We start from the raw sequence: 19,986 nt of genomic DNA, 5'->3' as shown, positions 1-19,986 counted from the left end.
GTCATCCCAATCTTTATGAGACTCGTGGCAATGTTTTCTTAACATGCATTTCATAGTCTGGTGAAACCTCTCTAATGCCCCCTGACTTTCAGGGGGCATTAGAGAGGTTTCAAGGTGTCAAGTACCCGGGCAAACACTTTAGACATGAAGTTGGTACCTTGGTCTGTTTGAACTATCTTCGGTAGACCAAGCATGGAGGAAAAACTTCAGAAGTGCCTTGGTGATGACCGGGGCAGTGATTTTCCGCAGTGGGATGGCTTCTGGGAACCTAGTGGAGGCACACATGACAGTTAAGAGAAACTGGTTTCCAGTTTTAGGCATGGGTCCCACACAATCCACAATCACCCTTTCAAATGGCTCTCCCATTACTGGAATGGGAATGAGAGGAGCAGGGTGAATCACCTGATTCGGTTTAACAGCAACTTGGCTCACATGACATGTTCGACAATAAAGAACTACATCAGACTTGAGTCCTGGCCAAAAGAACTGTTTTAAAACTCTTTCATACGTTTTTGTTACCCCCATGTGACCTGACCACGGATAATCATGAGCCAAGGACATCACCTGAGAATGATAGGCTGTTGGCACGACAACCTGATCAATTGCAATGGAGTCTGACTCCTCACAGGCATCATTACTTCATGACACATCTTGTTGGCAGTAAGAAACGACGAAGAGATCAACACACTGCTGGGCAAGGCAGGGAGGAAAGCTACTTTAAAGAATCCTTTGACAAGAGATGATTGAATATAAACATTGTACAAAGGAGCCGCAACTAGTGTCATGCCTTGAACAACAGCACTTGATCCACATGATGATCTTGAGGTTAAAGGTAAGATGCCTTCTCTAATAATAGACTGAGAACCTCCTGTGTCCCTAAGTACCTGTACTGGCAGCTGGTCTTTAGGGTCCCCTGTTAAAGAAATAAAGGGTTTGAAACAGGGATCAGGTACTTCATCTTCCTGGGACATTTCTATGTCGGATAGGGACACTCCTTTAATGAGTCCCATGCCTTTTGGCGTTTGAAAGCGTTGCGAAAATGGTTGTTTACGCTTTAAGAGATGACACCCTGAAATAAGGTGTCCTGTTTTATGGTAGTAGTGACACTCACGGGGCCCCCGTGGAGGTGATGGTGGTCCTCTAGACCTTTCAAAAGTTGTTGGCCCAAGATCAGGTCTTCCAGTTTGTGATACTGAAGCTTTATCTGGGCACAAGGGAGAAGTAAACAGTCTTGTGAGTGAGCATAAATTCATCCGCTAAGACAGCTGCCTTTGCCAGTGAAGTGACCTTCTGTTCATTTAAGAATATCACCATCCTTTCAGGCAAAGAATTATTAAAATCTTCCAAGAGAAGTAACTGATGAAGACACTCAAAATGATACTTCACTTCATTAGCCGCACACCATTTATCAAAGACAGTTCCCTTCTCTCTCGCAAACTCAACAAATGTCTGCGTAGCAGACTTTTTATGGTGTCTGAACTTTTGTCTGTAGGCCTCCGGCACAAGCTCATAAGCACGCAAGATCGACTCTTTAAGCACTTCGTACTGCAAGCTTTCTTCCAAGAAATTGAAGATACCACTTCCTGAGCTTTACCTACTAATTTGCACTGAAGTAGAATTGGCCATGTCTTTAGGCCAGACTAGTGCGGTAGCAATTCTCTCAAAAGCACAAAAACATGAGTCAATCTCCAACTCTCTAAAAGTTGGCACCAAAGCAATATTTTTACTAACATCAAAACTTTTTGTATGAGGTATGCGAAGGTATTGACCTCTCAAATGTCTGCTCTGAAGAGATTCTCAGGGCATCATCTTCAAGCCGCTTTCACATGATTTCTTTCTCGGCTTCTATCTCTAACTTGCGAATCTGCAGTCTGTTCATAGTCCGCTCTACGCACCATTTCCTTCTCCTGGATCTCCAGCTAAAGACGGGCAAGACGAACCTTCAGTTTGGCATCACTACTTGCACCAAAGCTACCCGGAGAGAAAGCCTCAAACCTAGGAAGCGTTGCAGGAGGAGCCTCAGGACTAACCTTGTCAACTCTAGGTGTAGCTAATACAGCCCGACCCTTCTGTTCTATATAGGAAGCACCTACAACACGTTCACCATCAATAGACACATCAGCCCTAGGCTGATTTGACATGCTTGGGATTTCAAGAATCTTTAACTCCTCTAGTTTTTGCAGAATTTAATCTCTTAGCTCTTTTTTTACTCTATACTTGTCTACTGAAATGTTAAAGTGAGCTGCAATACATAACATGTCATCTTTGCGACAGGAATACAATTTATCAACACTTGGACTTTCAATACAATTATGTATGTCAAAACCCATTTTTTTAGCCAATGTACAACACCTACAATGACTGCTCAATTATTAGTTGTTTTTAGCTCAGGAAAATAGATATCCCTGACAAGCCCCCCATTTGTGTTACGTCCCCAGTAAGGTCTAGGGGACCTGGAGACAATAACACACAACAACCAATAAAAATGAGGGAGTCAGTGTAAAGGTTGACAAAAGGTTTATTCCTTGTAAACTAGAACTGAACAGAAATACTCTGTGTGAGGAGGAGGAGGAGGAGGAGACAAAGGAGACTGTGCCAAACAAAATAAATAAGCATAACAAAACCAGGCCTCTCTCTACATCTATCATTTGAAACCAAAACTCAAACAAAAACCCTCACTAACTAAACTACTCAGAACTGGACAAAACAGAATACAGGGGTGGCAACAATCCGCTAACCTAGTGTGTCTTAACATTAGTTATCTACGTGATGAGAAATGTACAGGGTACCCCGAACTTACCTAACTCCTCCACTTCTAAACACACACACATTCACAAAGGTCAGACAAAACAAAGAGACTGAGTTGCTAAACACTGCAGGCTCCTCCATCAGCAACAGGCCCAGAGTGAGAGAGAGGGAGAAGACTTCCTGGGTGCCTCCTTTATGGTCGGCCCTGGCTGCTGATAGGCCAGCTGAGGGTGAGAGGATCCAATCAGCCATCAGACTCAGGTGCACAGGCAGGTACTGATAAGCTGCTGATTAGCTGTGGGGAAGACAGGGAGAAGGAGAACCACACAAGTACAGCCTGCCTGGCACGTAACAGGAGTTAAAAGTGGAAGTAAGCATACCTGAAATGTCAATGACAACCCCTCATTGTACAAGTACAGTTTTTGAAAGTTGCACCAAAGAGTTTTTGTGAGTATTAATTTGACCATTCAATTAATCATAGAGTACAAAACAAACCATATATTGAGCTTCTCCAATATAAATAATTGTCATTGTCTCTTAGTAAAGTCAACATATTACTGTTTTGGACATACATTCTTTGGTTGTAGTTCGGGAAATTGTTCGTCAAAATTAGACACAAGTTAAAGTAAACCAAAATCTTTTAACTCAATCTGTTTCTTCTTCTGTTCTTTCTTTTCCATTCTTCCTTGTCCAACTTCCCCTCCTTCCTCCCTGGCTCTCTCTCCAGTTCACTTTTGGATGATGCCCAATGCCTTTAAACTGCCTGCACCACGTTTCCTCTCTCAGTCCTTCTTCCTGAGGAGAGTAGAATAAATTGCATCCTCTTTTGTCCTCTGACAGATATTGCCCGTAGCTTTCCTCCTATGGGGGACAGGTGACAACAAATAGCTGCTTTTTTCAAAGAAATCTACTCCCTTTCTCAGTAATGCCTCGAAGAGATGACACACCTGGCCCACACACACACACCTTTCTTTTACTTTGTCTGAATTTCTTAGAGTACACCTGAGTAGCGTGTGGGTGTAAAGTAAAGCTGTGAGAGGAAGGGAAAGCCCGGTGTGCTAGTGGAGATTGACATTATTTATTGACTTTAAATCCCCCGGAGTCAGTCGGAGATGGAACTTAAACTGTATGGAAGGGATGGATTTGAGGCCTTGGCAGTCACATTTTCAGGGAACAATGTACCTGGAAAAAGGAAAAAAGGGCACACATGACATCTGGGAAACTTCAAACTAATGGACAATATAAAAACGGGAAGTATGTTGTACTCAGAGACTGCTGAATCAGTTGTAGGAATGGTAGTGTCTCGGATCAGGAAATATATGTGTTTTATTATAACAAACCCATTTTACTTGCCTCCACTGTGATGCTCTCTCAACAACCAGTCAGCCAGGTGTGACTGCACCCAGATGGTGTGCATGAAGCTCCATTGTCATGCCAGGAGAGCCACAACATCCAGATAGCCAGCTAGCTAGTCAGTCATCCAGAGCTTTAACAAAAGTAGAACTACCATACCAGGTTGTTAGAAAAACAATCACACAGATGGGCATTCAGCCAGTCAGCTAGTTTTCACCCAGAGAGAGACCTGTCCTGTCACACAGGGAAGCAGCAGGGAGAGGAATTAATAGAGAGACTCTAATCTCTCTCGAACATACTGTAAGGTTTAATGCGTGTCATAAGTCTCAACGTAGATAGAAATAGAGACCATAAAACACACCAAGTTAGGTATCAGCACCTAGATACTCTGATATTTCAGTCAGGAAGGAGTGCTACAAATAGATTATTTAATGCCTGAATTTGGATTCAAACAGACGTCATGTAATCCGTTTCCAAAAATAGGTATAAACAAACTGATGGCTGTTATAGTAAGAAGAGTTCACTGATAGTAAACTAAAGAAGGTATTAAGGAGGTTGCAGAAAGGCAACATTGAATCGCTTTATCCAGAGACGAGAAGAGAAATGACACTATGAATTTGTGAACAGAATTACTTTTAAATTATCTCAGTGCCAGCAGAACATGTATGTATGCTTCACATTAGAGTGTGAATACATTTGAATGAACATCCATGGTCTGAATGTGTAGGCAGAATAGTGCCCTCTGCTGATAAATCTTTAGAAAAACTGTGACAGAACAAAGTCTAGATTTAATACATCTCCCCATTTGTGTATCTCAATGTTTCTAGTGTTTCGTTGATTTGACCTAGCTTGCTGCCTGTCAGATCTGCACATCCGCAATGAGTTTCAATGTAACACAGCAACAAGTCCCATTTATCTCTGCACCCATAGCTATTCTAACGGCCTTCTCCCCCCCCTCTGTCAGGTCCAACTGGCTGAAGCCCTGCTGCGGGCGGAGGGCCTCGCTGTGGCAGGTCTGTCTGCTGTCGGCGGGCTTCAACTGTTTCCTGGTGGCCTGCGTTATCCTGGTGGTGGTGCTGCTGACCCTGGAGCTGCTCATTGACACCAAGCTGCTGCAGTGTGAGTGAAACAAGCCAATGAGTGATGTCACCTGAGGTTATTCACAAAAATGGGGATGTAGATATACCAGGGATTTCATTCGTTACACTGTTTATGGTCCTGGGCCACAATAGCATTCTTCAAGAGGGAGAAAAGTGGACGACTCAGCACAATTGTTTGCTAATTGCTATGCAAAGGCAATGGGTCGATACATGGGCTCGAGATATATGACAAAGGAGAAAATAATTAGCAAAGAAACTAAGCTGCAGGTAGAACATTTATTCTGCATGTCATGAGGATGAACTGCAGTTTGTATGGAAGGATATCTATAAATTGAGGTGCTCATTAAGCTAAAAGCAAATAAAGCAAATACAAAGATTGTCTCAGTAGGAAAAACATATCTTGTTGAAATAGATATGTGAAGGTAAAGGTATTTCTTAAGGATTGGCATTAACATGCACCTTATATAACACAGGTAACATCTTTTACTAATATACTGAAAAGAAGAAGCACTGCATGAAGCAAGTCACCTGCTTTTTCTGGCAAGAGTTATTTTGTTATAGCCAATCAAAACATAACAATGTTAGATTAAATATCCTTACATGATGGCAACACAGAACATCAACACTAAAGCAAGACCAATAAATTAGCCAGACCAATGTATAAGTCAACAATGTAAATTAGCTTTTTGCACATATATCAGTGTTTGTGTGTTTGTGAGCCAATATACATGATGTTCTTTTCTTTTAAACTCCTCCTTACTGTACTATACATGTACCTTTTGGGCGCTCTGGTCTGCCTAAATTAAAGCAAATTGACTGTATTGATCATTAGACTAGTGATTTGAATTTGGCTATAACATTTGCCAGAATGTATGACATAATTGTACTAAGATATTACTTTTAAAGAAGGGCATTTTCTTTTTAAATCACCATATTCACAAAACGTTATACTAGACACTATACTATAATGATGTTTGGTTGTTCAGGACTGTTTGGATGTAAACAATACACATATATGATTGTGTGTGCTGATATGTGTTCTGTATAACGAGTCAGTGATTTATCCTGGGTCCTGGGGCTCTGATCAATCATGGTCTGGGGAATATAATCCTCCAATTAGTATTCCACAGTTAACACAAAATGTCAAGTGGTCGAAATACCACTGTGACCCATGTCACCCCAGGTTCACCTTCGTATACATCATTTGGCATGGTGGAGACGTCCTCATTTATCATAATGGTAAGGTCAGGGGTCATACCTGTTTGATGAGAGGGGGCTGAGTGAAGAACACACGTGGTGGAAATGTCTCTCCAGCAGTATCCAAACAAGTCCTTACTGTTCCCACAGGACTGACTGACTGACTAGACAGGGCAGACAAAGGAAAGTAAGACAAATGCGTGACGGGAGATTAGTGGACAAAGAAATCAGACTATACAGAGTTGGCTGGCGGATGAATGTGGGGAGGACTTGAGGAAGATAAACGGACAGATAGACAGATCACTGAACACGCCAAACAAAGACAGATGGGAGGGGCAGTCGCACGTGAAGAGAAAGGCCTCAGCTGACAGCCGAGCGCTGTTACAGGCTGTCCACAATTAGCCTGATGAATAAACGGGAAGATGCAGACACATGCATGTATATGTTGAATTCATATTTATGATGCTGCTTAATGCCTTTGCCTGCGCTTTTATGTATCTGTGTGCTGGAATGTGCTCATTTTTACCACTTTGCAACACCCTCTTAACGTTTCGCAGCAGGTAACCGCTCGCACACGCATTTCTTAAACATTATGTTCTTCTGTTTTTTCTCCCTACAGTTAATAATGCATTCCAGTTTGCCAGCATCATCCACTGGATCAGTCTGGCCATTCTCTCCGTGTTCTTCACCGAGGTGAGTCTCCATCTTTCCTCTGCTCAACACAAAACAGTCCCACTTACAGCTGATGCAGCGACCTGTCCATTAATGCTAGATTGTACAGTATGGGGGGCCAGTGAAGTACGCCGATAGATCCTCATTATAATACTAACAACAGCATGAAACGCCCCGTGTCCTCTGTCACAGCTTGATCAAATTCTGATTGGTAGAGGTGACCTCGGGAATGGATACATTAGAGGTGTACTGCGAAATCACACAACAAAGATCTACTTCATTATTGTGAAATAAAACTTGTTTATCTGGTGTTGTTAAAGCCGGCACAGTTGCTCCCCCTCAGGTTATTCCATTGATCACACAAACACTTTAAAATGCAGATGGAACTTTTCGGTGATCCTAGTTTTAAATAATTGTAAGGCCTCAGGTGTGCTCTATTGATTTCCATTTTCTTAACAGCGAGCCACATTTATCTTAGTTTCCTGCACTTGACCACCCCACTGCTAACTTGTGTGTAGCTGGAGTTTTACTTATCAATAAAACAGCAACCCCCCGACAATGATGCATAGAAAGAGTACAAACAGCAGGTCGGCTGGTTTCTGCTCCACTGCACACCTGAAAACCTGAAATAAGGACGATGGCTCAGAGAGGCAGAAGAGGCACAGCGACAAAGGGAGAGTTGTTCACCCTCTGCAGCCCCTGCTGCGTCGGCAGAATAAGCTAAATGCAATGTCTCTAATTGTTTGGATGAACCCCTATCACACTGCCTGTCATGTGTATGAATAAGATGTCATTGATGAATTACCGTGGAGGGATGAAAGAAATCTTAATCACAACTGCAAATGCCATTAACTGGGAGTGTCAGGTTTATTATGCTGAATTACTACCCAGCATGCTCTGCCTCAGCCAGTCTCCCCGTGTGTGTAACCTGTCTCTGCCTCCATCTGTGTGTTTCAGACGGTGTTCAGGATCGTGGTGCTGGGGATATGGGATTACATAGAGAACAAAGTAGAGGTAAGCTCCCATGGGTGCCATTAGTCCTGTTACTCTGGGCCCCTTTCACTGCAGTGTCATTTCCTCAATGTCATACCACTGAGGGAGCTACAGACATAACTGTGTGTGTGTGTGTGTGTGTGTGTGTGTGTGTGTGTGTGTGTGTGTGTGTGTGTGTGTGTGTGTGTGTGTGTGTGTGTGTGTGTGTGTGTGTGTTCTCAGGTGTTTGATGGAGCTGTCATCGTCCTCTCTCTGGCCCCCATGGTGGCCTCCACAGTGGCCAACGGCCCCAGCAGCCCCTGGGATGCTATCGGTCTGATCATCACACTGCGCATCTGGAGGGTGAAGAGGATCATTGATGGTGAGGCTGAGAGGGGGGGGGGATATTCTCTGCATCCTGTCCTTTCCTGTCAGGTCACACAGATAGATACTGCAGTGTGCTCTCTGCGGTATCGGATACATTCAATCCGGAGGTTCTTGTCTCAGTGTTTGTTTTGTGGCTTTATGTTTCACCTGGTATCACATCATTTGTTGTTTTGGAGCTCAAGCTTCAAATGACTTTATCCTAAAAGTGCACACAGAGTATTTATTAGGAAGAATGATTTGTCTTTGTATCAGTGTTGCTCCCCCTTGTGGTTTTTTAATATAGTGCAGTGCGTGTTGATAGCATAGGTTGATACACACACAATGCAACACTTACAATGAATGCCTAAAGCTTAGCATAGAATAAGCACCGGTTCTGAAACAACCTCAAAACATCTGAATTGAATTGATGCTTTACTATGTTAAAGCATGTATTGTTGTTTTATCCACCTACGTTTTGGTAATGTGCCAAAATGTGACAAGATCTGCTTTGGGAGGAAGAAATACCTAATAAACTTTTTATCTGAAATTAAGATGATCAACTGACACAAGATGAAACGTTTCATCAGTAGTAAACTCACTATTATATGTCCTATTTATTTGTAGCCTATGTGCTGCAAGTGAAGGTGGAGATGGAGCTGGAGATCCAGCAGTATGAGAAGGCAAAGGCGGTGAGGGACGAACAGCTTGACCGTCTAACCCAGATCTGCCAGGAACAGGCAGTATGTGCTCCTATCTCTCTCAAATATATGTACTACTTTCCGTCTATAATTTATAGCTGCTTTTCTCCAGCAGAGGGCAGCAGATCGCTATGCAGGAAATAAATTGTACTCAAAAAGCCATAAAAAGATGCTCTTAAAATTGTATCCCATATTATCACCAGATAATACTTTTACATAAGTCTGATGGATATCAGATAGCCAGCACTGTGCATTATCTCAACTTATTGACTGCTTCACAATGTAATAATGATGGTTCTAATATTGTTTGCAAGGCATTTGCAGGTTGAACTTTATAAGAGTGCTCTTTATTTCTCAGTTGTCAGCCCAGAGGAAGAGAATAGTGTCTGTATGTCTGTAAGTTAAACTGCAAAATGTTAGAGGTTAGAAATAAGAGTTTGGCATAAACTTGTTGTACCCTATACATGAAGGTTAACTGTGGTGCAAGTAAAGCAACCTCATAACAAAAAACAAGCTTTGACATAAACATGTGAAATTAGGTAGTAGAATATACAGTACGTTTTAAGTAAACCGACTATGAAGAGTTTCCTCCGGTTCTGACATTTGTCTCTCTGTCTCTTCAGTTTGAAATCCGGCAGCTGAGGGCTCACCTGGCGCAGCAGGACCTGGATCTGGTGGCAGAGCGTGAAGCGGCCATGCAGATCCACCACATGTGGGGTAAACAGAGCAGCAGTTTCCAGGAGGTGGACGGCCTGGCCCCTGGGGCCTCCGAGCATCACGGGCCAGCTAAAGCTAGAGAGCCCGGGGGGGCTGCAGGTAACCGTCTGGAACACCTGACTTCATTGTTACAGGCTTTCAAAAACCTCTGTGCACAAGAGTTAGTTGGGGGGGCGGGGGGGGCCTTCAATGCAAGAGAGGCTTGAAACAGTTGGGTCATGTTGGGAGTGAGGCTGTCCCAATTTTAGATATTCACTGCTCAATTATCACAGCTTAAATAATTCCCATTATCGATATTTTGCGCTGTCTATAGACAATTAGAAGAAGCAAATAATACAATAATTCAATTTTTTTTTATTGTGCGCTGTGTGTCTCTTTTGGAACATAAATTAGAGTTATGTGGCAGGGGACAGCTGAAAAATGTGACAGACAGCTGAAATAAACAGAATTAACAAGACGTTATTATTACATGTTTATGAATTTCATCAATACCAAATTTAAATGCAAGACCCCATGTTTGAAGGTTGCAGATTTAAATGCTTTGTCTATGTTGAAAAATAAAAAACTCCAAAATCCTCCCTCATCCTGAGCAGCAACACTGATCTTTCCGACATAACACTATAAATATAAATATATATTAAAGGATTGTAACGTAGGCTAGTCTAGTAACATATGTCTCAAAGCACAACATATCCTGCTGCTTCTTTAACCATTAAACAAATCCTCTTAAGCTGCATGCTGAGCGTAGTGTTTATTTTATTAATTGGTGCTCTCTTTTCAAAAACATTTGTCTACGAATCAAAATGTCCGCTGCCACACCGCAATTACCTATAAAGCTTTCATAAAGTGAAAGGTCATAAGTTACGTGACTTGAGGCAACAAATCGCTGTCAGGGCTCGGAACACTGAGGTTTTCCTTTATCAAAGCTAAATTATCGTGGGACCTGCCTTACATCTGAGCCTCTCCTCATATACTGGTATTGATCATCTGGAGATGGTCCCTGTCCCACTACAGGCTGAACAATGAGTGCCCCCCTCTTGGGACAGTGACAGTCATAACATGAATATGTGAAACCAATACATAAATGAATATATGGCTAAAACACTTGGTCTGATTTAAGATCTGTGGACCTCATCCACAACAAATGCATTTCATTAACACAATTTGTTGATTATTATTAATAGGTCATGTCTTTTATTTTAATTATTGAACATGTATTTTTTGGTTTAACAAGCAAAAATGCCCATTATTCTCTTCTTTATATAATTATAAAATGAATACCTTTTAAAAACAGTATATTGTGTAATAAACTAATAAACCATTTATGAAATAATTAGAGAAAGTAAAGTTATGTTGCTGCTTTTCATTTTTTCAAGATAACCAAGTTGGAAGGGTTATAACTATTTCAAACTGTGAATAAACCTATAATGAACTTCTAAATTCACACTTTCATTATGTCTGTGAAGGATTAAGTGGCTACTTTTATTCTTTTCAGATCACCATGGTCAAGATGACATGAACAACTACATCAGCCAGTACTACAGTGAGCAAAGCAGCGGTGAGCAGAAACGAGATCCTGCTTAATGTTGTTGTTCCATCTTATGTAACAGTATTTCACTGCCCTCTGCATTATGTGCTGTTTCTGCAGACATGGGGATCCCAGACCCAGCGCGTGTCATCACGACAGCAGCCATAGATGTGCACCTGCCCAACAACCACAGCCAGCTCCCCTCCTCTCTGGTGAGTGTGGACGCGGTGCCGTCCAGCCGCCTGCAGCGCACCGGCAGCTCTGTGAGCGAAGCCTCCACCACCACGGTGTCCCGCAGCAGCTTCAGCGCCCGGCAGAACAGCGTCAGCAGCCACACGCTGGGTTCCACCACGGACTGCAGCTCCACGGTGAGGGAGGCCTCCACCTCCACAGATTACAGCGACCAGCGCTGCTACCCCCCACCCTACAGCAGCCCTCTGGCCCTGGGCCCTCAGCCGCGAGGGACCCCCAGCGCTGTGATGCAGGAGCTGCTCTCCTCTCTGACCGAGAACTCCTGCCTCGCCCAGAAAGGCCTGGACCCCGTCAACCTTAAACCGCCCAGCCCCACAGGCTCCACCAAAACCAGCCCCGAGCTGGAGCACAGGCTCAACATCTACAACAAGAGGAACCAGGAGAGCCGGGTGGGGCTGCACTCCAAGCCCCTCATCCATCTGCAGGGCAACGAGCATCTTCTGGAGGAGAAGTACAGGATGATGGAGAAGGTAGACACTCCAGTCCACCGCCTGTCAGAGACATAGAACTACGCCTGACGTGTGCAGCTTCACAGGACTCGATTTGAAAACGCTCAGCTTAACTCCGGTGTTGTTGGGAGTCACTGGCATATAAACAGTTTGTCAATCATCCTCTTTGTACTGTTGGGACTGGGAGGACGAGCCTGCCAGAGCAGCACAAAAACATGAAACACTGGAGGACGCGAGTCGTTATCAGGCACCACTTATCAGGAATTGACACTCACAGAAACACGTTTTGAGTTTCATGAAATATTTTACCAAAAGAAACCAGCAGCAGGGCTCAAGCCCGACATTTTCCGACAACTGGTCCATGCAGAAAAAAAGAAATCTGGCTTTTGATGTAGTTTGATTTGCAGGAAGTGAAACCAGTGAGGAGCTTTAGTTTCTCAGATACACTTTGCAGGAATTGAAGGTGTTGAACACACGGACTGTGAAACACTTCCTGTAAGCTAGGAGGCATGGATTTATGTGCAAGTGTATCAGCTGTTTTGATAGTTAGTCTAGTGTCTCCAAACTCACAAAGAACAGCCCTCTTTCATGGGACTGATGCAGGGTACATTGGATAAGTCTCAGCTTATTTCTAATCTGTGTCTTTCTATATTAGCAATGTCAACATTTGTATCTAAATTCTGGGAGTGTGGCAGATTTGGACTGGTGGGTCATTCAAGTGATTCAGAGCTTTACTATCCAGGCGCCATGACTGGGTCAGTGTTTACTGACATTTTTCAAACTACAGCATGACAGGTTTCATATCATTTAGGTCGAAAATGTTTTATGATTCAAATGTTTGGAAGCTGTATACATATTTTAGAATGGGTTTATCACAGCCAAACATTGTGAAAGACTTGAAGTGGAGCCACAAGAAAAGGTCAAAAGAAAATTATAGCATGAACCTTCAAGATTTGCCTAAAACCAACCCTGTTTATTTTACTGTCAACAGGCCTTTTCTATCTTGATCGTGGGGAGAGGGCGTTGCAAAATGAATCCAATAAAGACAAAAAGAGAAAAGTTATTAGTTGTCAATTTAATACATTATTTTCCAAAAGCATCTCATTGAGTACACATCCTCTAGGCTACATCTTACAGTCATCTACACAGTACGTCAGAGAGGCAAGCGTTGCCAAAGGTGTCCTTTGCTGTACCAGAGAATTAAATACAAATTACAACATTTGTACAACCAATGGCATCAGACACCGCCCCAAGGTCAGTACAAGCTTATTGGTTGATATTAAAACACATGTATATTATCGATAAAAACTGGCATTTATTTCTATATTGACAATTTGTGTCTGTTGCCAGTCAGAGAGAAGATGGTGAAAGTTATTTCTGCATGCAAACACTCACAACTTCAGATATTTGTTAAGGCAGTGGCTATATGATGGAAGTCTGACCGGTTCCTCCTCACTTGTCCATAGCTTTAGTCATCTCAGGGACAGCCTGAAGAGAAAGAAAGAGCAGAGGCTTAAATATAATATTTTAACAAACATTTACCTTGACATTATGGCAGGAGAAAACCTGGGATTCTTTCTGTAAAGTGTTTTACTGCTGGAGCTCGCTACAGTGCTGAAAAGTCCAATACAATGTGTGTAATTGTTCCGCTGTACTTTAAAACCAATGACTTGTAAACTAAACTTGATAACACTGTCGACATCTTTTAGGCATTGTTATACACTTCTGTTCTGAATTAACAACTGCTGAGACCAGTTGAGATATAGCCAGGCTTCACATGTGGGGATAAATGTTCTCCAGCACCTGTCATTTTCATCCCCAGCGCATTCAGTGATACAAGATTTATGACTTTATTAAACAAACCATCATGCACTTTTATGCTAACGGTAGAAATGAGCAGCACACTGACTTTCATCTGAGATTGATCTAGCGGCTTCAAACATTTATCTCAGTGTTTGCAAGGTTGACAAATGCAGAGCAAGACTTTGCAGCGGAGGCATCTGGCCCATAAAGGAACATGCTGATAATGCCTGTCAGTGGTTTAAAGCAAGACCATTTCAAAAAGCCTTTCAAAGTAAACAATATAAGTATACAATTATTCAAATGTCTCTGCTTGTGAGCGGAGCACCTTCAGATCTGAATCATCAGTCACTGTCTGAAGTATCAATTGTCTGTTTGGGGGGAAAAGTAGAGAGCCCATCCATTTTAATCAGCTGAGGAGTGATCACATGTAAGCTGATCTCACCCAGTTGGTCACAACTCTGCTGCCACTAGCTATGATTACTAATCACTTCTACAGAGTTTGTCAGAACACCTGTGCTGCTCATGCACTGCTGAGGGGATAAATAAAACATGACCAACAGGACACAAGTGAAAATATAAAATGCTAGCCTTTCACAAGCAGCACTGGACTCCAGTTGGTGTTGCCAACACTCCTGGCTCACTATCCGCAAGAACCAGCTGCATATAAGAAAGCTACTAAGCATGTGAAATGTCTGACTATCCATCACTTTTTATAGCTTCTGAGGGGCTATTTGTTTTCATCTTCAAGCAGACTGTCCTCTGATCAGTTCAAGAACTTCATAATTCAACATTTTAGGGGTTGAATAAGGCATCCTGCTAAATGTATCAGTGAGAAAGCAACTGTAATACCCTCTGACTGTCACTTTTGGCAATCAAAACACAGAGTAAGTCGTGGCAGAAGGTGCGTAAGCTGTTTTGACCGTTGTTTCCTAATGTTAGATCCTAGTGACATTACTGCAGCAGTATCAATCTCCTTTACCTTGAAAAGATCAGCGACCAAGCCAAGGTCAGCCACCTGGAAAATGGGAGCCTCTGGGTCCTTGTTGATGGCAACAATAGTCTGAAAAAAAAGAAAAACTTAAAGCATAAGAACAAATATTACTTAATAAATATAAATGTATTCAATTTGTTATCAAAACAGCCCAACATTGGACATCATATTAAAGGGTATGACTACCAGTTATGTTTGATGCTGTGCTGCTGCTGTACTCATTTGTGTGTGATATTTACTTTAAATGACCCTATGCAATAACTATTCCTTAGTAGCAAGGCTACATCTGCTTTTACAAATTCTGACGAATGTCTGTGATCGATAAAGGAATTTAGGCTATTTGATATCATTCGTTTTCAGAAAGTCTACATCAAAGGTAGAACGTCTTTTTGGGTTAAATAAATGGGGGGGAAAAAACAGATCAAAGGAAAAGCGTAGGAAAAAGAGGTAAGGAATGGGAGGTTGGGGAACATGTGGCTCCAGTGACTTTACCTTGCTATCTTTCATTCCAGCCAGGTGTTGAATAGCTCCAGAGATACCGACAGCAATGTACAGCTCCTGAGGACACGGACAGAACACAACCAAACTAGTTTTACTCGCTTGTACACATGGAGTGTGATCTCTGGCCTCTGGGAAAGGTTCATCTCAGAGCTGACGGACGGGTTGATGACCACGCTGTGTAATCTATCGGAGGGTCAGAGCTGGGGCGGGTGTGCAAAGGGTCAGCCGTCCCCATATCTCCCCTGAACTCACTGGGAAAACCATCTCTGCCATATTAATATTTCAGTGCTTATTTAATGTTGCAGCTGAAACCTCAGAAGAGCAGAGCATCAGTGTTTCAACACAATAGTATCTTATGACTACAGGAACGACAACGAATCGGAAGATGTACCCTCTAACATCACTAGTTTATTGATCAATTCTACTTTAATCTGAAGAGGAGACGATAGGCACAAATGTAAAGAAATGTGAATCCTTAAATGTACACTTTTATATTGTTAGGATGAGAAATTAAACAAGATTATAAAAGACATTTATTCAATTTAGCAGAATTCAACCAGCTTGTCATAACATTTGAAAAATCTAATTTGTGCAGTCTCGCCCGGTCTGAGTCTCTGAGCAGGCATCCTGTGCACTCTGCTGTAATGGAGCAGCTAAATCAGTTAGGGCTCTAAATGTGCCATCAAGTACATTTTCCAGGGCCTAATGTGTGGATAATCAGAGCTAGGGTAACCCGGCTGTATCGCATAATGGGAAGTTAACCTTTTAAAAAGGGCAGAGCAGCAACCCTGTTCATACTGAATTGCAAGCGTGCTGTGTAAAGGCAAAAAGGCATTTGTCTTAAGCAGGACACATTTGTCCACTCTGACCTGAGTTCAAGTGTTTCCTGCCTTTTAACATGATTTAAAAAAAGGTGGCTTCATATTTTGTTATTTAAAAATATACTGTGGATTCTTTTTCTTGGCATGCTGTGCAAGAGGAATACATTTGAATAAGCACTTCGGAAAATAATAACTTACCGGCGCTACAATCTTGCCCGTCTGTCCAACCTGCATGTCATTGGGAACATACCCAGCATCCACTGCTGCTCTGGATGCACCAACTGGAATAGGAATAATATGCAATTAAAACTTACATTTACTGAAAACTAATTAATAACACAAAATTAAAACCCCTTTTTACCTGCTGCATTCATCTTGTCAGCAAGGTCATAAAGCAGCTTGAAGTTATCTCCACTCTTCAAGCCCCGTCCTGGGAAAGAAACACACCATGAGTCTACTTTGTAACGCCATCACAGAAAGTGGCTTAGCAAACAAATGGAGACGTTGCTTTTTCAGATTCCCACCTCCTGACACCACAACTTTGGCGCTGGTCAGATCTGGACGGTCGCTCTTTGTCAGACACTGCTCCAGCCACTCAGAAACTCCAGCGGGAGGAGGACAGGTAATTGCTGTTAAGGGATACAAGTATCAGGAATGACGATGAGGAACGCTGTATTAAAATATATATATTGTAATGAGAAAAAAAAATAACATTTGTAGTTCCTGTATCATTTTTAAATCAAAATGAGTCAATCAAATACCTCTCATAGAAACCTACAGCAATACTTCAACATTCATAACAATCATTTCTTTACATGAATGTCTCAGAGATCTGCGAGTGCATCTATAAGTTACAGTACCATCTGCAGATGTAGCACTTCCTCCCTCTGTTGAAGCGGCCTCAAAGGATGTCCCTCTGACGGTGAAGATCTTGACCGACTCATTGCATTTCACGGTGCAGAGAGCATTTCCTATATAAATCAAAATAGTAGAAGCACCAACAAATAATCAATGAAAGCCTTTCGAGCTTATTTGTGTCATATCAAGGCTGTACCAAATCCAGCTAACATGTCGCATGTCAAGGTTAAACAAAACACGTGTTAGTAAGGTCTTACCAGCATAAATGGCTCTGACAAAGGTGTCTGGAGACTTGATCTCAATGATATCTGAAATCGGAGCAACATCCAACTTGGCAGCCACTCTGGGGAGCAGGTTCTGCAGAACAAAAGGGTGAGTAAGCAGGGAAGTTCGCACTGATCAACCTGGTTGGAGACTTAATGGAAGTTAGATGGACTTCAGTTAATGCACTGATGAACGGACAGTTTTTTTGGAAAGGAGGATATTGTGCGAAATTAGCATATTTAAAGCAGAGGCTATCTTTTTTTGTGTAGAACAGAAGCTCATCTTGACTGGGCAATAAGAGAAGAATATTGTTTTAAACTTTTAAAAACTAAAATAAACAGGTACTGTTCTTGTCCTTGTCTTACCTTTCCAAAGGCAGATGCTCCAGCACAGATGTGGGTGAAATTGAATTGCTTCTGTGTTTGCAGGATAAGTGGAGTTAACTCCTCTGAGGAAGAAAAGAAAATCAGACAGCTGACACTAAATCACGTATCAGGTGCCTTTGACCGCAGCGGTGCCAGTACAGTCCAGCTTTAACATATGAGCAAAGGTCTCCTCTCCCTTGGTAACTACTGCCAAGATGCCCTTGAGCAAGCCAAGCACTACATCATCTAGCTGTGAATAAGTAAGAGTGCAAATATGAAGCAGCTTGTTGCGTAAAACAACAACAGAAATGTGAAATATATATTTAGCTCTGCGAGGTTAAATAAACAGTAGGCATCAAGTTTCTTGTTTGTCACATACCTGGCAGGGAACCTTTGTACGAGTCATGTTGGGCAACCAGTATCTTCTGCACACCTTGTACTTTGCTCACTTGCTCTACAACCTGAAAACACAGAAAATCTGATGTATCTATATTTCCTTGTTCTATATTATCTTCTTCTCTTTAAGCATGTTCAACATGCACTTTATAAATTATTTACTATACGGTGTCTTTATTTATCAGAATGTTTTTTGCACTACTATATTACTGCAGTTTGGTGAACGTCCAAATGATTTCACAAATACAAAAAGGTTTCTGGATCCTTAAGCCAGTCAATAAACAAAGCTTTGCCTACCTGGGCACAGTTTGTTCCAGCCACCAGACAGGTTACCTCTCCGCCCAGCTTACTGGCAGCAGTGATGGCATTTAGTGTAATCGGGGTCAGCGTGTCATTGTTGTGCTCTGCGACCACCAAGGTGCTTTGAAACCTTTGGAGGACACCAGTCTGTTGGAGAAAAGGGGCAACATCTTAGCCTTTCATGTATTCCCCATTAGTTGAACTAAAGACGAAATGGTACTGCCTTATTTAAGACGCATACTGTACACACATGCACAATTGTTCATAAAAATGGACTAGACTAGAGTTGAACAATGAATTAGGGTTAACAAATGAAAACATGTTTTTCTTAATAGAAATATGTTTGATAATGTATTATTTAATTATTAAAAGTAATGTCCTCTGTACTGCTTAATCATTGTGTCCACGTGTATTCATTTATTTGTATTGTAATATCAACCAGTCCTGTGATTAATTGTATATATATTGTAGTGCCAGTCTACAGCTGCGGACTGTCGAAGTAAAACAGGATAATACCAGCCTCATCTGGACAGGACAGAACACTCACTTTATGAAGGTCATTCAAATGAAGTTACACAACAAGAAAAAACCTAAAAAGTAACACAAACGAAATTCTCTATAAACCTATTCAATACTGATATATGTCTCATTGAGATTGCATTAAATCTGGTATCAACGATCCCTACTGCGTCAATGACAGTTGAACCCTTTCGTAACTGCTGTTTATCGACGGGTTTCATAACGGGTTGCTAACACCAGCTAGCGCTAGCTCAACACAGAAAGCTTGTTTATATAATTAAGATTTTCCAAGGTTTATGCAAAGTTGTTGTCAGAATAAGTCAAACAACGCTGTCACACACATATAAAATAAAACCACCGTTTGAGAGATAAACATGTTTTGCGTAACGTGTTAATTAGCTAGCAAGCTAGCAAAATAACAAGCAAGCAGAGTGGCATGTTTCAAGATCTTTGTCTGCTTAAAGTTGATAGATCAATACAATATATGTGTAAGTTATAAATGTATAACTGTCATACTCTTACCAGCTGTTTTATACTTGTTCTGTTGAAAGCTCTGTTCATCTTGGACCCTTCAGATGCTCCTCAGTGCTGCTGCAGGAACAAAACTGAGAAACTGTGTCAAAGGTGATCTGACGTTTCCAACGAGTTCTCGCGAGATTAAGAAACATAACTTCCGGTCAGGTTAAAAAATAAATACATTGCTAAAGTGTAAATTAAAAATACTTTTTTTTTTAAATTAGGCTACCTATAAACATATAAACACAATTAAGCCCATGTCCCAAAGAGTGCTGTGAGCTTTTGAATTACAATAATTTTCATTTTTAAATCTTACAATATATTACATTTTCATTTTGTAAAAATAAGGCCTTCACTTAGGCTTAAAACATGTTATTCAATCATTATAAGGCTACTAGAGAATTATTTACAATACCTAAATGAAAGGTTTTCTGGTTTGTTAGATATAATAGTGACTTGAAACGCAAACCGTGAGAGAATAGGGATAAAGGCAGAGGAAACTGAAAAAAGTAGCCAAAATCCACAAAAAACAGCCCATATGACCGCTATTTATTATTGTTATCATTATCAGATTATGCAAATAAGGTTTACTAATTTATC

The 19,986-nt window shown here is 41.6% G+C and overlaps 2 protein-coding genes and 1 long non-coding RNA gene across 3 annotated transcripts in view; 1 reads left to right on the top strand and 2 right to left on the bottom strand.

Annotated features, from left to right (window-relative positions):
- Nucleotides 1-1,870: 1,870 nt before the first annotated feature.
- Nucleotides 1,871-13,115, top strand: tmem266 (transmembrane protein 266). The gene is made up of 8 exons (XM_010772460.1): nucleotides 1,871-5,220; nucleotides 7,018-7,091; nucleotides 8,028-8,084; nucleotides 8,286-8,424; nucleotides 9,033-9,148; nucleotides 9,730-9,922; nucleotides 11,319-11,381; nucleotides 11,472-13,115. Exons 1-8 carry the CDS (start codon nucleotides 4,980-4,982, stop codon nucleotides 12,107-12,109), a joined length of 1,521 nt encoding a protein of 506 aa, XP_010770762.1. The 5' UTR covers nucleotides 1,871-4,979; the 3' UTR covers nucleotides 12,110-13,115.
- The window catches only part of LOC104946594 (uncharacterized), a 29,291-nt gene continuing 19,065 nt past the window's right edge, over nucleotides 9,761-19,986 (bottom strand). Inside the window, exons 4-5 of the long non-coding RNA XR_798469.1 lie at nucleotides 11,351-11,361; nucleotides 9,761-9,771 (exon numbers count right to left, since the gene is read on the bottom strand). This is a non-coding gene — a long non-coding RNA (uncharacterized lncRNA). The remainder of the gene's footprint in view (nucleotides 9,772-11,350; nucleotides 11,362-19,986) is intronic.
- etfa (electron transfer flavoprotein subunit alpha) lies at nucleotides 13,109-19,499 on the bottom strand. Its single transcript, XM_010772461.1, has 12 exons — nucleotides 19,393-19,499; nucleotides 18,349-18,498; nucleotides 18,035-18,116; nucleotides 17,656-17,738; nucleotides 17,284-17,383; nucleotides 17,029-17,139; nucleotides 16,693-16,797; nucleotides 16,530-16,598; nucleotides 16,367-16,449; nucleotides 15,339-15,404; nucleotides 14,835-14,915; nucleotides 13,109-13,540 (listed from the first exon to the last, which is right to left on the bottom strand). Exons 1-12 carry the CDS (start codon nucleotides 19,429-19,431, stop codon nucleotides 13,505-13,507), a joined length of 1,005 nt encoding a protein of 334 aa, XP_010770763.1. The 5' UTR covers nucleotides 19,432-19,499; the 3' UTR covers nucleotides 13,109-13,504.

This window comes from Notothenia coriiceps, unplaced genomic scaffold (genome assembly GCF_000735185.1).
Source record: "Notothenia coriiceps isolate Sejong01 unplaced genomic scaffold, NC01 NC01_scaffold00011215, whole genome shotgun sequence".
Taxonomy (NCBI): domain Eukaryota; kingdom Metazoa; phylum Chordata; class Actinopteri; order Perciformes; family Nototheniidae; genus Notothenia; species Notothenia coriiceps.
Note: the sequence above shows the minus strand (reverse complement) of the source record. Positions and strands in the feature narration are given on the sequence as shown.

What these genes read in the sequence shown, in the direction of transcription:
- tmem266 (XM_010772460.1), top strand. Translation starts at nt 4,980, where the DNA reads ATGAGTTTCAATGTAACACAGCAACAAGTCCCATTTATCTCTGCACCC. An exon ending in TCTCCGTGTTCTTCACCGAG is followed by an intron (nt 7,092 to 8,027) that starts GTGAGTCTCCAT and finishes TGTGTGTTTCAG; the next exon opens with ACGGTGTTCAGGATCGTGGT. An exon ending in CTACAGTGAGCAAAGCAGCG is followed by an intron (nt 11,382 to 11,471) that starts GTGAGCAGAAAC and finishes CTGTTTCTGCAG; the next exon opens with ACATGGGGATCCCAGACCCA.
- etfa (XM_010772461.1), bottom strand. Translation starts at nt 19,431, where the DNA reads ATGAACAGAGCTTTCAACAGAACAAGTATAAAACAGCTG. An exon ending in CTGGAATGAAAGATAGCAAG is followed by an intron (nt 14,916 to 15,338) that starts GTAAAGTCACTG and finishes CTTTTTTTTCAG; the next exon opens with ACTATTGTTGCCATCAACAA. An exon ending in TGGTCGCTGATCTTTTCAAG is followed by an intron (nt 13,541 to 14,834) that starts GTAAAGGAGATT and finishes CTTTCTCTTCAG; the next exon opens with GCTGTCCCTGAGATGACTAA.